Consider the following 17,831-nt stretch of genomic DNA (forward strand, 5'->3'; position numbering starts at 1 on the left):
GAGGTAGAAGCTGTCACCACTAAGGGACCATCCACCTTGTTACCAAAGACTACTGTGAGTAAACTGAAGCAAGTACCTGAGCAGTCTTCTCACCAGTCAAGGACGGTGAAGAAGTGGGAATGCATCAGCAAGTGCCAAGCCAGGGACCCAGCAGGATAGCGGGGATGACGCTTGAGGAGTATACAGCGGGATAGATGTGGAGGAGCTCAGGGGATCCAGTGATTTGGAGCTCAGTGAGTGAAGTTCTACAGTGGGATACTGTGAGATAAGTAAAGGACTGTTCTGTGTTACAAAGAGTTATGTACAACTACTGATTCCTTGACTCCACCTGACTCCACCCAAATAAATAGGCTCTCCCAGCAGGCCAAGGGACTTAAAGAAACCCTTGCCTATTGGCTGAGACACCCCATCCATTCATGATCTGTCCTTGCTATGCCCTTGTCTATCTAATGTCACCTGCTACAATGCCACCTAGTGACAGAAAAGAGAAGTGCAACAATTCCAGAATTAGGGGGAAAGCAGTGGATCTCCTAACAATTAGCCAGGACAATTACTACCTGGTAAACTAAATTTGTTAGCAACCCTGCCTAAACACCAGGGTGCTACAGTTAAAAAAAAGGAAGTAAAGGGAAATCTCTCCAATGGGACACAAAAAAATTGTGCCTTTAGTTGTACTTTAAGCGTACACACACAAATAAATGAGGCAGAAATGTAAGTTCTGTCCTATAAGATGGCTCCCTCCGAGGTTTCAATCTGACCATCAGGCAGCTTTTTTTGTGATGCATCTCTAGATAACCGACGGTGCTCTAGGAATCCTTTGTCATGTATTTAAAGCAGAACTTCAGTCATTTTTTCAACTTTCTGTCTATTAAATCTTCTGCCCTTGTTGTTTTAACTTTGGATAGTAAAACATTTTTTTTCTGCCAGTAAACACCTTATACAGCCCACTTCCTGTTTCTTGGTAAAAAGCCTAGGCTTATGACATCATGCACAGCTCTCTCTCTCTCACTCTCATGAGAGTTTGCCAGTCATATGATGAGTCATAAGAGAGCCAATGAGAGCTGCAGAGCTGGAGGTGTGCCTCTGTGTGTCTGTGTAAATCCAGGAAGTGAACAGGCAGCAGCTTCAGCTGCCCACAGTTAAAATGGTTGCAGCCAGACTCAGTGGAGGGAGATTTCTGCAGCATATTTGGCAAGTACAGAATCACAGTATATATGAAATAATATGCAAAGTGGTAGGAGGGAAGCTTCAGAATGGCAAAGATGTTTTTATTACAATTTATGTGAGCGGACTGCAGTTCCTTTTTAATATTTGCAATAATAAAAATAATGAGTAATTATAAAAAAAAACGCTTGCCATGCATCATGGGTTTAAAATTAATGAGTTGCCTTACTGTAACACACATTAACGCATGTGCAGTATCGCACCAGAATACTGCAAAACTGTCTGAATGAGCTTCACCACAAATTTCCCGACAGAAGTATTGGAAGACCATAAAAAGTCAATTTCATATACAACAGTGTTTCCTGTCAGAAAGATTGTATCGTCTTTTCACATGAAAACAGTAAAAAGAAAATGACCAGTGTCTAGTAATTACAGAAGGCATAATGTAACAGTATACTTAACCACTTCAAGGTCTCATACATGTACAGTGTATACCCCTTATGGACCAAAGCATGTAATACATACATTGTTTTTTTGGGGGGTGGGGGCATTATTTTTTAACAATAATGTTATGCAAAAATTATTATATTTTCTACAGACTCTATAGACAAAAAGATGTAAAATTATTAAAAATTGTCAGCGATTGACGATGAATGTACACGGGACACTTTTTTTAATTCTGTTTTTAACAAAGGAATTGTCAAGAACTGTCTATTGTGTTTTTTACTTTTTGATACTTTTTTTGGTGAATGGGTAGGGGTATAGTGTACCCGATACCCATTCACATGGGGGGGGGGCAGGATCTGGGGGTCCCCTTGTTAAAGGAGGCTTCCAGATTCTGATAAGCCGCCCGCAGACCCCAACAACCAATGGTCAGGGTTGTCGGGAAGAGGCTCTTGTCCTCATCAACCCCAAAGCATCCTCCTCATGTTGTGGGCATGTGGCCTGGTATGGTCCAGGAGCTCCCCCCCTCCCCCCATCCTGACCTCCAGGCTGGATGCTCGGATAAAGGAAAAGAAACACAGCGCCTCTAAGTGCAGTATTGGTAAACCATTTAATGATAAGTCAAAAGTGAAACTACTCACAAAGGGAGCATAAACACAAGCATGATGGTAATCCTGCAGCAAAATCCGGGGGTGGTTTTCTCCTAAACGTTCACGTCTCTGAATTGCAGCTGACAGCTCGTGCAGGTGGATTCCAGCATTCGCAGCCTATGAGAACAGCGGGAACACAGGGGTGATCGGAGATGACGTCACTTCCTGGTGCAGGGTGAGAGGAGGTGGCTTCACGTTCGGAGCATGCTTGCTCCTTCCTCGGGCCATCGGATCGCCCCTGTGTAAACCAGCTAGTGCAGAAATGAATCAGCCTAATTTGCAGCAAAATCTGCAGATGCCGATTAATTAAAAAAATGCCAAAAATCAGCTGATATATCGGTCGACCTCTGGAACTGGTCCAATCCCACAATGGATCCAACCATTTCCTGTCCTAACAAGGCACTCCCTATACCGGTGGAAGGTGCACCCGTTTTCAAGGACCCAAACAATAAGTGGTTTGATTGAAGCCCTTTCTAGAGCTCTGTTCTCTCTGACAGACCCTGACCAGATCCTGACTGTGACCTCACTTAGTTAAACCATGTCTAATTGGTCAAAATCCCTTAAAAGACATCTAAACACTGCTAAGTTTGATATCTCTGGGTCTTTCTCTCAGCCATTGCTTCTTCAGGAAGACCGGTTACCTTTTAGTAATCCCAGATAGACCCCGAAAGGGTAACCCAGCTTCTTGTTCCACCATCTCTAGGTGGCTTAGACAGACTATCATCCAAGCCTATGGTCTTAAGGTTCTACCCTTTCTGTCAAAGTCAACTCCACTAGATCTGTAAGTGCTTCATGGGCTTTTCTGTATCAAGTAAATGTTTCCCAGTTTTGCAAGCCTGCCATTCTTCTGTTCACATGCTCCAAAGTTCTACTTAGTGGCTGTTTCAGCCTCATATGTGGTCCTTCAGGTGGCTCCTGGGCTGACCTACAGTTTTTTTATTTGCCAGTGTCCAGTGCTCCCGTAGGCTGCAGTAGAATTGAAGGTTTATAGCTGGGCATACTGTAGATGGATTGCAATGTCACTGGTTCAACAGGGACCAAACATCTGTGTGTGTCCCTCCCTGTTTAAGAGAAATTTATCGTTAGCTCGAATACACTGTAAAACCTTTGTCGAACAGCAGCTGCAGCTGTTTGTAGGCTGGTTCAGTCTATTTTCTCTACTACTTCTCTAAGGTGGCACTCGACTGCAGTGGCATTGCAGTTGGAGGGGAAGTCAAGATGAACTCGGTTCCTCTATGATTTCCTGGGTCACTTGGGGAAGATATCTGATTGGATGCTGCCGCTCCATGTGATGCTGGCAGCCCTTTTGGGACAGGCAGAGCCTATTTAAGGTCCTGGCTCTGAGGCTTGGTGTGCATTTCGTGTGTGGGTAGTGAAGGGACAGTGATTAGCACCAGGGAGAGGTTCCAGATGAGTAGGAAAAGAATAGGGGCATGCCATCCTTCCTGGAAACCTCTACCATTTGGGCACGGACCAGCCGGGCCACTGTTGGCATACCTGAGACCTGCATTGCTACACATCGCTGTGCATTTTGTGAGTGTTCTCAGTTCGGTGCCATCCAGCCAAGCTTATTGTGAAATTATTTGGCCTCAACACCAAACAATATGTCTGTCAGAAATTTGCTTCGATACCAAACAATATGTCTTTCAGAAATTCAATACAGCTCACTATCCAAATAACACCGTTCCTACAGTAAAGCATGGAGGTGGTAATATCCAGTTAGGGGGTGTTTCTCTGCAGCAGGGACTGGATCAATTGTCAGGATCGAAGGAAAAACGTGTGGGGCAAAATACCATCAAATTCTTGAGGAAAATCTGCTGCCCTCTACCAGAAAATTGTCAATGGGAAGAAGATTTACCTTCCAAACATGTCAATGACCCAAAGCACACAGCAAAGATGACCACACAATGGTTGAAGGAGAAAAAGGTGAATGTCCTTGCATGGCTTAGTCAGAGTCCAGACTTTACAAACCCTTTACAACCACTTTATACTACAGGCATGCCTATAATTAGGCTTACTTGTGGCTACACTGGATATCTCCTAAACCTGCATGGTTTAGGAGATATCCCTGTATTTGCATATGACAACATCATCGGCACATGTGCACATAAGCAAACTGAAGCAAGGCAGGTACGTGCCGTTGCTTCAGCTGTACTTTGCCATCACCAGCGGCTCCCGCACGCATTCGCCATCTGTGGAATGACTTGAAGACTGCAGTCCACAAACAGTCCCATCAAAATTAACTGAACTTGAGCAGTTCTGCAAAGAAAAGTGGGCAAATATTGCAAAGTCTAGATGTGCAAAGTTAGTAGCGACAAATCCCAACAGACTAAAGGCTGTAATTAAAGCAAAAGGTGGTCCAACTAAATACTTACACAAGGGGGTGATCCTTTTTCCAACTCATTGATATTGTTATTGAATTGTTTTATTTTTTTTCTGACATGTTGGTGTTATATCTTTCACTTGGATGTTATAAGTTGCACTAGTAACTACAGCTGGATAAAACAAAAACGGTGTCTGTCTTCACTTCAGGCTGCAAAGCAACAAAATATGATTATATTAAAGGGGGTGATTATTTACTATACCCACTGTGTGTGTTTGTGTATATATATATATATATATATATATATATATATATATGGCTGTGGAAATTAAAGATTAATTCCTCGATTAATCGATTAATTTTTTTGATCGATCAAAATTCTTTTGATCGGTACTCACCTCTCCGCCGGCTTCCGGGTCTTCAGGGAGTTCCGTCGAAGATCCGGTGACGTCACGGACATCGACGTCACCAGACTCCCCCCCCCTTCCCCAAGTGCCTCCGTCTGCTAACGAAGGGAAGGGGGGAGGAGTCCGGTGGCGTCAAAGTTCTGATTGAACGTAACGCGTACGGAGGAGGAGCTATGCATTACGTCGCCCGCTGCTGCCCTACGGAACTAACACAATTGTCGGCTTTACATGCTGTGTTTTTATCATCTTTATGTGAGTAGTTGGTGTTTGAACACAAAAATTAAATCTTATACTTAAGCGCTGAGCACTTAGATCTTTTCTTCCTACCCATGACCTGGCGTCCTTGCTGAGATCTAAGGAGACGGGAGAGAAGTTTACGGTCCGTGCTAACCCTTTTGATACCCGCTTGAATGACCACCTGTTTGCACAGGGGTCCATGCCATAAGGTGAGAGTGATTAGTTAGACCGGAGGTGGAGGGATTGTCACGCTACTGTGGAAAAAAAAATGACGTACGTCAATGCTACAATTTGAATTTAAAACGTATTTGTGTGAACTGTAATGTTAAGTCATGGATTGTGGAAACGAACTAGTGTCGGGTGATTGTATATAGTGTATACCACATTTACCACTGACTAATGCAGAGTTGCAATGCAAGGAGATCAGATAAAAGTAGTTGGATCTGTATGTGCGTTATAATTAATCGAAATTAGTCGATTAATCGATTAAAAAAAAAAAATCGATTAAACAAACACAAAATTTTAATCAGTAACAGCCCTAATATATATATATATATATATATATATATATATATATATATATATATATATATATATGCTATATATGCACACCTAGGCATGCATGTGCTTTGTTCCTGCTGTGTGTAACTGTATACATCTTGCGCTGGGTGATGGCTCATGAAGGGTTACCCTGGTAGAATGGGTAGCAGGAGCTATTTATACCAGTCTGTGTCTGTTACAGCCGGCAGGCTCCTCGCACACCCCTCTGTATGTACACAAGTGTGTGCGAAAGCAGCTTTGCTCGGCAGCCAGGGTCACAGCCATCACATGCAGCCCATCCTGTGTGAGCAATCCACAAGATGCTGGATGAAGGACCCTCAAGGTTTCTCCGGAGGGATGCTTCACACACAGGCAACCTGAAGAATCCTCAAAAGCTATCTGAAACCTGCAGAGCATCACTCCAATTCTAGAGATCGCTGCCCGAACCACATCAACCGCCTCCGTAAACATTGCTCCACAAACATTGTTTTCACTGTCATCCTGATGGTCAAATTTCAGAGAACAGCTGCACTGCTCCTTTAAAATCTGCAGAGCATTGTTCTTCAAACCCCTACCGAGCGTTGCACTTTCTCCGGCACAGCTCTCGTTCCACCGGTCAGACCGCTGCTGCTCTTTGAGAAGCCCGACGACAGCTGGCCCGGCTTCTTTAACACTGGCAGAGCATTGCTCCCCAAGGTGCAGAGCATCGCTTTGCAAAGTCTTTTTAACCAGCCTACAGAGCATTGCACTCTCCGATCCCGCAGAGTATTGCTCAGTACTTGTTCCATTGTAGAGATCGCTGCTCATTAAGAAGACATTTACGGCTGCTCTGCTTCTTTCCACAAACTCCTCTTTGCCCACCCTACTGTGGTCACATCATATCACTATTAAAGTCTATGAGGAAGATTTTTCCCCTCTATCTCTCCAACAATGTTACACTGAGAACTGGACTTTGCAAGGAAAGGTGATCCCCTTTTGGGCTAGAGATTTCCTCTTCTTGGACACCAAAAAAGCAGAGGTGACCAGCATCTTCATGAAACATACTCATCTGGCTCATGGAGTCATTCTGTTTCATCTGCTTCCACCGCAAGGCTTTACAGCAGCTTCCAAGCACAAGGTGAGAAAAAGGTCCATCAGGCATTGTGTTAGTATGCGTCTTTATAGCTGTTATAGTTAAGGAATTGAGAAAAAAAAAATTGTATGCGGTTAATTAAAGCAAAAATAGTATAAAGCGTATCTAAACCCAAGAACAAAAATTGTTAGTATTACCGCTTATTAGATTATATCACAACTGGTCATTAGATGTGATGGCTGCATTTGCTTTCTTTTTTTCACACTGTTTTTCCATTATTTTAACCTGGCAATTCTGCCATTAAAGTGGTAATAAATAAAAAAAAACAAAGATTCATTATATTGCAGCTTGCCAATTCTTAGATATGATGGCTGCAATCGTTTTTTTAAGCTATCTTTCTATTATTTTCACCTGGTGATCCAGCCAGTAAGTCGGTTGTTTTCCAAAGAACAAGCCCTTCAACAGATGTGGCAATTAGAGGGTTGAGACAAACCATTTACCACTGACAGGGGGTACTTACAATGATCAACTTATATTTATTTATGTAAGACCTTTATCCCAAAAGGAAAGAAAAACTGTTTGCTCTAACTACTTATAATTTGCTAGCTGGAGTTCAGCTTCCATTTGTTAGTGTATCTAAATCTGCTAGTCCATCCAACACTCCCCTTCCCCTATACCAGGGGACTCCAAACTTTCTAAGCAAAGGGCTAATTTACTGTCCTTCAGGTTTGGGGGGGGGGGGGGCAGACTGTGGCCAGTGTGTGTAAAAAATGCCCCATCATTGGTTTTAATGTGAGAAATAGTACCCCATTGATGGATTGATGGTACCACTATGGGGAATGGTGCCTCGTCGTCGGTGTCAGTTGGTGGAATAGTGCACCAATGGCCAGATAAAGGCAAGCAAAAGGCCATATCTGGGCCACAGTTTGGAGACCACTGGCCATGCTGCTGTCCAAAGGTGCCCCCTGTGCTCCTTCATGCAGAGTAGGAGCAATCAAATACAGGAGGCGTGTTACTGACCAGATCACCAGCTGAAAATAACGGGAAAAAAGAAAACAAATGCGGCTGCCATTGGATTAGTAACCTGCAGTATATTACATTTTGGTTTTGGGTCTAACACTGCTTTAACTTACTCCTTGTTGTAGGGTGACAACCATACTGAGCAATGTTGTCACCCCAGGACTGGGAGTGTATTAGAACTACATAATACTGTATTAGGGCTACATAACACCTCCTTACTGTATATTCTCTCTAACAGGGGGAGGGTTTTTGTAGTCCACAGAGAAAGCAAAGAAACAATCTGATAACATTCCATAGTATGGGAAATTATCAGCTCAAAAGATTTCTGGCTGGATGAACATCTTTTTTTTTTTGCACTTGTCGAACAGATATAATATAACCCTTTCAATAGTATTTTAAAAAGGGGAGCCAATAACAGAAATGAAATGTTAGAAATCACATACACTTGAAATCTGTGGATTCCTTTTTTTTTTTTTTTGTCACCAATGACTTTATTGATTTTTTTTTTTGGTACATGTATATGCAGACCAAGCTGACCAGTAAAAGTGACAATGGTAAGATCTGCGATAACACTGCCAGGGGTGCTGAAACCAGTCACCTTTTATTCACATGATTTAAATGGTCTTGGCAGCTGCTGGAGAACCCCTGGCATTTTTAAAGTTTGCCTCAACCCCTTGCCGCTGTCACTTTTTCTGGACCTGTATGTAAATGAAGAAATAAATAGATTTAAAAAAAGTACATTAAATAAAAAAAAAGGCAATTGATATGCTGGATACTATCATTATACTGTATGTATCAACCATATGCAGTTGTCAGACCACAATATATATCTTTTGAAATGATGTTCTTTGAAAGTAGATATAAATACTCGTTAAATAATTTCGTTTGTTATAGCACTGTGGGCTCAATTCATAAAGTTTACACAAGGATACGGATCTTTACTTTCAGCCTGAATTTACTGTAGGCTTGAAAATGACTAACACTTTGTGCAAATCTTTCTCCTTTTATAAACTGAGCCTTGTGCATCATAAACGTTTTTTTTTTTCTTCATAAAATACTGTTTTCACTCTTTGTTGCATCTCAGTGCTGCTAGTCTCCTGCAGCCCTTTGCTGCCACTTTCTGTCTACATGAATTCCAGCATGGCTGCATGAGATTTCTCAGGACGGGTTTCCTGATGGTGACAACAGAGGACCATACTTACATAATGTGCACTGAAATGGCTACGTATCTACTGGAAGCCTATGTGACCATATAGGAGCACAATTGGGAAATAAGTACAGAGTGATGTCACCCTATAACAGAAAGTGTTTGGACAAGGATCTTCTTGGCTGGCTAGGCAGGTTTTATATTAACTGCTTGCCGACCGCATAACTTAGTTATACGGCAGCAGATCGGCTCTACTGTGCCAGATCAGGTACCTAGTACATGATCCGGCACTTTCAGGCAGGGGGCCACCGGCATCACAGCTGTGATGTGAATAGACACAGCACAAGCCAATCAGTGGGTGCCGGCCAATGGATGTCCGCCGGCACCACAACAGAACAGAGCTCTGCCTATGTAAACAAGGCAGAGCTCTGTTTTGACAGCAGGGATATGATGGATTTGCTTTCCCTACAAAGCAGGGAAAGCAAATCCATCACATCCCTTAGTAAAAACAGCACACATAGTACACAAAAACACTGGTTAGGCACACATTTAACCATTTGATCGCCCTAGATGTTTAATACCTTCTTGGCCAGTGTCATTAGTACAGTGACGGTGAATATTTTTAGCACAGACCACTGTATTAGTGTCACTGGTTCCCACAGTGTCAAAAGTGTCAGTTAGTGTCAGGCTGTATTGCAGTCCCACTCTAAGTCGCTGATCGCCGCCATTACTAGTATAAAAAATACAAGTTTTATTCCAGTATATATCCCATAGTTTGTAGATGTCCTAACTTTTGCGCAAACCAATCAATATACACTTATTGGGGTTTTTTACTGAAAATATGTAGCAGAATACATATTGGCCTAAATTTATGAAGAAATTAAATTTTTTTTTTTATTCGATATGTCTTAAAGCAGAAAGCTCTATTTGTGGGATAAAAAAGACCTACATTTCATTTGGGTACAGCGTTGCATGACTGTTCAAAAAATGGCCTGGTCATGAAGGGGGGTAAATCTTCCAGAAGTCAAATGGTTAACAAATGAGAAAATTCTAAATTACTTTTGAAGTTTCATTAAACATTTTAAAGCTTATATGAGATTTTAGTGATTAACTTCTAACTCTCTGAGAGGTATGGAGATAGCTATAGGAAGGTCTTTGGCAATCTCCAGTTCTCCAGCTCTTATAGTATTTATGGATCTTCAACAGCTGGAGGGGCACAGGTCATCCAAGATGAGACAAAAGCATGGCGTTCTCAGGATAAAATGCTTAATGTAGCCACTTGTATCTACCTGCCAAATCTTTGCACTATGAAGACAGATGGAATGGCTACATGAATCTTTGTTCCCCACCTTCCCCTTTTGGTAACAAATTTCCCGTATGGTCAATGTAGGCAAGGTCTTCTGCAAGGTCATGTATGCCACATTTGCACACTAGGCGCTACCAACCTTAATCATATTCTGTTTTAATTATCACTCTTTTTTTTTTTTTTTTTGACAAGAAAAATGATCACACTTTTTAAATCTCAATTCCAAATGTCTATTTTTGGCTTTGTGTCATTGGCTTCTTACATATCTCCGACCCCCAGTAGTGATGAGATTTCCCCACCAGATTTCCTGTATCCTGAACACACAAACTAGCAGAAGTAAATCTCTCAACTGGAATCTCAGAGATATAAAACAAGATACCAGGTGATTCATACCACCAGCACCAACCCAAATATGAAATATTTGCTGCAGGTGGAGCTAACTATTCTTTTAATTTCCATTTCAATAATGATTGATCATGGGTTTACTGAAAAAATGTGCAATTTTTTGGTGGGTGGAGGGGGAAAGAGTATGTATAATAAAAAGTGTATGAGTAATAATATAATTTGTGTTGTATATTGCTCACTATCTGCAACATTGCTCAGCCACATGTGTCACCTGAGATGTTTGGAGATCGGTAAATCCCCACAGAATTGTTTAGTAGTGTAGTACAGAAAGCAGGAATTCTATTCAGTCTGGTCATCTGCAAAATCCAATAGGAATTCACAAGTCTACAGAAGTCAGGACAAAGAAAGTTAGTTGCTGATTAGATGTTGTGGCTCATTATATTGTTTTTTATACTTATTAGCTTTTAAATTTGAATGGCATGGAGAAAGGTTAGAGTAGCCCTTCTCAACTGGGGTTCTTTGGAATTATGGGTTTCTAAAAAAAGGTTTCTAGGGGTTCTTCAAGCAATAAGCAATTGCTGCCTCTCAAATAAGTAACCATTGACACCAATTATCTTTTTAGCTATCTGTAATGCCGCGTACACACGAACGGACTTTACGGCAGACTTGATGCGGCTGACTTTTCGACGGACTTTCCGATGGACTTTCTGAATGAACGGACTTGCTTACACATGATCAACCAAAGTCCGACGGATTCGTACGTGATGACGTACGACCGGACTAAAACAAGGAAGTTCATAGCCAGTAGCCAATAGCTGCCCTAGCGTCGTTTTTTGCCCGTCGGACTAGCATACAGACAAGCGGACTTTTCGACTGGACTCAAGTCCGTGGGAAAGATTTGAAACATGTTTCATTTCTAGGTCCGTCGGACTTTTGGGGAAAAAAAGTCCGCTGGAGCCCACACACGATCGAATTGTCTGACGGACTCCGGTCCGCCGGACCAAGTATGCCGTAAAGTCTAGTCGTGTGTATGCGGCATAAGGGGGCATTCCTCCCACTAACCACCAATGTAAAAAACTTTCCTCCCACTGATCACCAATGTAAGAAGCATTCCTCCCATTGACCACCAATGTAAGAAGCAATCTTCCCACTGACCAGTGACCACTAATGTAAAAAGCATTCTTCCCACTGACCACAAATGTAAAGAGCATTTTTCCATTGACCACCACACTAATGTACCACGAGCTGTTGATATAGTAATTATTGGCAGGGGTTCCCTCAGAACAAAAATGTATTCAAAGGGTTTCAAAAGTTGAGAAAGGCTTGGTTAGAGCAGAGATCGTGAACTCTCTTGATATAGGTGGCCTTAAGTCCAGTTTCCCTGACATCACCCAAGACCACACATACTATTCTGCAAATTTAATTCTACAGACAGCAGTCAGAGACTGCAGACATGTCATAGGAGATGGTCAAAGACCACAGGCATTCTCCAAGAGAAGGTCAGAGACTGCAGACATGTATTGAGAGGTGGCCGAAGACCACAGGCATTCTCCACGAGAATATCAGAGACTGCAGACATGTCATAGAAGATGGTCAAAGACCATGGTCATTTTCTAAGAGACGTTCAGATGCAGACATGTCTTGAGAGATGGTTGAAGACCACAGGCATTCTCCAAGAGAAGTTCAGAGACTGCAGGCATGTCTTGACAGATGGTCAAACACCACGGGCATTCTCCAAGAGAAGGTCAGAGACTGCAGACATGTCATATGAGATGGTCAAAGACCACAGGCATTCTTCAAGAGATGGTCAGAGACTGCAGACATGTCTTGAGAGATGGTTGAAGACCACAGGCATTCTCCAAGAGAAGGTCAGAGACTGCAAACATGTCTTGAGAGATGACATTCTCCAAGAGAAGGTCAGAGACTGCCGGCATGTCATAGGAGATGGTCAAAGACCAGAGGCATTCTCCAAGAGGAGGTCAGAGACTGCAGACATGTCTTGAGTGATGGTCAAAGACCACAGGCATTCTCCAAGAGAAGGTCAGAGACTGCAGACATGTCATAGGAAATGGTCAAAGGCCATTCTCCAAGAGACGGTCAGAGGCAGCAAACATGTCCAAGAGAAGGTCAGAGACTGCAGATATGTCATAGGAGATGGTCAAAGACCCTGGGTATTCTCCAAGAGATGGTCAGAGGCTGCAAACATGTCTTGAGAGATGATTGAAGACCACAGACATTCTCCACGAGAAGGTCAGAGACTGCATATATGTCATAGGAGATGGTCAAAAACCACTGGCATTCTCCAAGAGATGGTTAGAGACTGTAGACATGTTGTACAAGATGGTCAGAGACTTTACATGAGAATGCTAAAGATCACTGTCCTAGTGACAACCTATTAGGGTGAGCCACGTTGTCATCAAGACAGGGAATAAATGAAATATCCGCAATGGGTAAAAAAAACAAGAAAGAAAAACTGGGGTTCTGATCATTTCCTACTGTATCCAAAATCAGTTTGTAGCTGCAGCTGAGCTCTAAAGGTTGACTCCAAATCTAAAAAGAGCTATAAATATTTTGCATAGTCATGGGTGAGCTTTACTGCGCACTAACTCTCAGAAGACTCAAGTGGTGAGATTTCCCAGCAGTACAGTGAGGAAAATAATTATTTAATCCCCTGCAGTTTTGTAAGTTTGTTCACTTACAAAGAAACGAAGGGTCTTTAATTTTTATCATAGGTGTATTTTAAATGATAGAGACAGAATATCAACCAAAAATCCAGACAAAAAACACAATACAAATGTTATAAGATGAGTTGCAGTTCAGTGAGTAAAATAAGTTTTTGATCCCCAAGCAAAACATGACTTAGTACTTGGTGGACAAACCCTTGTTGGCAAGCACAGAGGTAAGATGTTTCTTGTAGTTGGTTACCAGGTTTTGCGCACATCTCAGGAGGGATTTTGGTCCACTCTTCTTTATAAATCTTCTCTTAAGCTCTAAGGTTTCTTGGCTGTCGCTTGGCACCTCGATGTTTCAGCTCTCTCCATAAATTTTCTATAGGATTAAAGTTTGGAGACTGGCTAGGCCACTCCATGACCTTAATGTGCTTCTTCTTGAGCCACTCCTTTGTTGTCTCGGCGGTTTGTTTTAGGTCATTGTCATGCTAGAAGACCCATCCATGACCCATTTTCAGTGTTCTGGCTGAGGGAAGAAGGTTCTTATCCAAGATTTTACAATACATGGCCCCATCCATTGGCCCCTCGATGCGGTAAAGTCAGCCTGTACATTTAGCAGAGAAACAGCCCCAAAGCATAATGTTTCCACCTCCATGCTTGATTGTATGGATGGTGTTCTTAGGGTCACAGTCAGCATTTTTCTTCCTCCAAACACGGCGAGTTGAGTTAATGCCAACAAGCTCAATATTGGTTTCATCTGACCACAGCACTTTCTCCCAATCCTTCTCTAAATCATTTAGATGTTCATTGGCAAACTTCAGATGGGCCTGTACGTGTGCCTTCTTGAGGAGGGGAACCTTGTGGGTGCTGCAGGATTACCAATGGTTTGTTTGGTGACTGTGGTCCCAAATGCCTTCAGATCATTCCCGTGTAGTTCTGGGCTGATCCCTCACTTTTCTCACGATCATCCTTACCCCATGAGGTGAAATCTTGCACGAAGCTCTAGACCGTGGGCGATTGATGGTTATTTTGTATTTCTTCCATTTAAGAATAATTGCTCCAACAGTTGTCTCCTTCTCACCAAGCTTCTTGCTGATGGTCTTGTACAGGTCTACAATCTTGTCTCTGATGTCCTTTGACAGCACTTTGCAGTGGCGGAACTGCACCCCTTCTGTCATGTTTACCTCTTTCCTGCCACACTACCCCTGTTATACTGCCCCCCTCTTGTTACACAGCCCTTCCCCTTTCACAGTGCTCCCTCATTACACTGCCCCTCCTATCACACTGCCCCCCAACTATCACACTTCCTAGGTACCCTTTTCCTGTCACACTGCCCCCCTCTTGTCACGATATCCCCCTGCCATTCTGCCCCCTCCTGTCACACTGCCCCCATCATACTGCCCCTTCTTGTCACACTGCCCCCCCTTCTTTCACAGTGCACCCTCTTATCACACTCCCCCCCTCCGGTCACACTTCCCAGATACCTTTCTTCTGTCACACTACCCCCCCACCTGTTACAATACCCCTGTGATCCTACCCCCTCCTGTCATACTTCCCCCATCATACAGCCCCCGTCACACTGCCCCCCTCCTGTCACAGTACCCCCCCATCATGCTACGGGTCAGGGGCCCTTTATGGTTTCTTGCACCAGGGCCCTAAAGGTTCTAGTTACGCCTCTGGCTCTTTGGTCTTGCCCATGATGGTGAGGTTTGAATTGAAATAAGAGATTCTGTGGACAGGTGTCTTTTATACACATAACATGTTATTGTTAGGAGCACCTTCTTAAATTCACAGGACTAATCTGTGTACCACATGAGCACATACTGTAGCCAGTCTGTGGGAGCCAGAATTATTGTTGGTTGGTAGGGGGTCAAATACTTATTTTACTCACTGAACAGCAACTCAATGTATAACATTTTTTTCATGTGTTTTGACCATTCATTTCTTTGTAAGTGGACAAACTTACAAAATCTGCAGGAGATCAAATAATTATTTTCTCCACTGTAGTTTGTGTCTCGGTCCCCCAGCTCAAGATCACTATATAGGTATTTTTGTCTTACAGCTTGAACCCCCTACCCCAGGTATTGGTTTTTATCCTGCATTATGCAGAACTTATAGGAACAGCATGACATGTTGGCTTAGCTTTGTATGGCTATGACAGTTGGGTAGATCTGGCAATTTTGGTAAAGGTATCTGACATGCCTAATGTCTCTGAGAAATAAAAGAAGCCTGCTTGTGATTTAACTGACCAGGAACCACAAAAATGAAAGCACTATGCTCTACAGTTTATGCCTTTATAGAAGAATTGCTGTACTTGATGTGTATAATAAATATGCCTAAAATAAGGGCAGCTTCAGGGGGAATTGGGGATGCAGTTTGGACCCTGCAAGTATAGGGTCTACACCTACAGCCAATTAGAAGCCTGCAATGTGAAGTAACACCTGCCAATTGAGGACTATGCTGTAGTAGACTCCACAGCAGGACATTTGAATGCTGACCATCTAAGCTAAGGTTTCTCCTACATGTGATGCTGAGCTTCCATGATTGAAAGAACCGAAATCCAATGAATGAAAGAGGCGAGCCAGGGACAGTGAGGCTGGGGAGGAAAGGCTAGATATTGCTGGATGTCTTCTGAGCCGAAGAATGAAGTGGGCTCTATCTAACTTGCTGCAGCTTCTAATGCACTCTTTGAGAAGCTCACAGTGTACGGTGGAAATCAGAGTAATCAATTTCAGTAGTGGAGCCTGTACAATGATACATAGCTGAAGGGAAGGCTGGAGTTCAGCTTTAAAGGAAACCAGTACTGAGAAAAATATGTAGGCTGCCATTGCTGACATCTTCTTCTGAAAATGCTGGATGTCTGGCTGTCAAGTGCACTTGCTTGAGTCTCTTTAATATTTTCTGGAAATAAACTGGAACAAGAAGATTAGATTTCACCCTGATATTCCTGATCTGCATAAGTGTTACAGGCCAGAGAGTGACAGGCAACTAGCATTTTCGCAAGAAGATCAGCAATGGCAACCTCCATATTTCTTTCAATGCAGGTTTCCTTATAGTGTACAGTATATAATTTAGGTCTGTGTCATTTCTATGGAGTTTTGAATTTTATCTTAATGCCGTTTACAAAAGCTAATAAAGCTCAATGAAGATTGTTTTGCAGTTAGGCAGGCCAAAGATAGTGCGATTTTATTTCCTGCAACAACGGGCTGCAGGAAAGGAAATCGCTCGATTCCCCCATCAACACAATCAGTGTTGATGGGGGAATCCCTCCCGCGGAGTTATTGGTTATTGTGTTCTCCTGGTGGGTGGGCGTGGGGGGCTGTCCCTGCCAGGAGAACACAGTGGTTATTGATAGCGGCTATAGCCACTGGCAATAATCGCAAGCCGAAAATCCAACATGCTGGTTGTACCCAAGTTCAGCCTTCCCATAGATGGTCTGAATCTCGGCCAGTCCCTGTTGAACCAGCCAAGATTTGAACCATCTATGACCGGCTTTAAAGTGCCTGTAGCCTCAGACATGAAATATGAACAAAGCATAGAACTCTAGTGTGTTCTTGTCCCAATTTAGATCACTAAGTGCCATTTCTCTTTACTGCCTTGTTCCTCTGCTATCTGCATTAGTCAGGTCTGATATATTTTCCTGACACCAAGAGATAAAAAGGTGACAGAGGAGGGAGCTCCAGCATACAGTCTGTGATTGACACCCTCAGCTCTATTCTTATGTGTTGTGTGAAAGGTGTATGTCCCATCAATCAGCTCCCACTGAACTCTGTAGAATGTAACTTCCGCTCCCTGCCCCCTGCTTTCTGAAAGCTCAGACAAGCTCTATAAATTCTGCACTTTGAATGGAATGGCTGTAGAGAAGAGAAGACTGCAGATAAATAGGTACAATTTATGTAGGAAGATGTGTTTAATATCTGTGCATCACCTGAGCCTAGTCACTTCACTGGGTATTTGTAAGGGTTTACCACCATTTTAATGTACACAGTCACTTCTGAGAGCTGCATCCTACATTTACCAAGGTGCCCTATGATAGATCTGAGTTCAGGGACAGTTTAGGCATAAATTGTTGCATGGGTCAAATATCTGATCCCCCCCAGTGCACATCTTGGTTTCTCCTGTGGACTCACATGTCATGCAGTGACATCAGAGCAGGAGGATCCAAAACAAGCAGCAGGGGAGGAGATATTTGACCCATTCTACTGGGTGATTACTGGCTGTGGTTGGCTGACCATTTGTCGAAATGCCACCACTCTGATTCTCTCCTGGACGCAGCAGGTAAATAAGTGGTTGGATGGGTGATATATCCGTTACCCCTGCTGTACGTTTTGGTAGTTCCCATGTGCTCATAGGTCCTGTAGTGACGCAGAAGCCTGCGGATTTAACCACAGTGTGTGGCAGGGAGCGGGTATTTTTAGACACCTGGAATTGTGGAATACCTGCTGCGGCCGGGGATAGGGTGAAGTGTAATGGCGAAGTTTCAACAAATGAGCCACTGGAAAGGATA

General features: G+C 43.0%; 1 protein-coding gene across 1 annotated transcript in view; it reads left to right on the top strand.

The window, feature by feature from the left end:
• The first annotated feature begins 5,977 nt into the window (after nucleotides 1–5,977).
• LOC141148802 (serine/threonine-protein kinase SBK1-like) overlaps nucleotides 5,978–17,831 on the top strand; it is a 153,746-nt gene continuing 141,892 nt past the window's right edge. Inside the window, exon 1 of the mRNA XM_073636561.1 lies at nucleotides 5,978–6,882. Coding sequence (XP_073492662.1) covers nucleotides 6,821–6,882 — 62 coding nt within the window. The 5' untranslated portion in view covers nucleotides 5,978–6,820. The remainder of the gene's footprint in view (nucleotides 6,883–17,831) is intronic.

Source organism: Aquarana catesbeiana, linkage group LG06, assembly GCF_042186555.1.
Source record: "Aquarana catesbeiana isolate 2022-GZ linkage group LG06, ASM4218655v1, whole genome shotgun sequence".
In the NCBI taxonomy this organism is placed as follows: domain Eukaryota; kingdom Metazoa; phylum Chordata; class Amphibia; order Anura; family Ranidae; genus Aquarana; species Aquarana catesbeiana.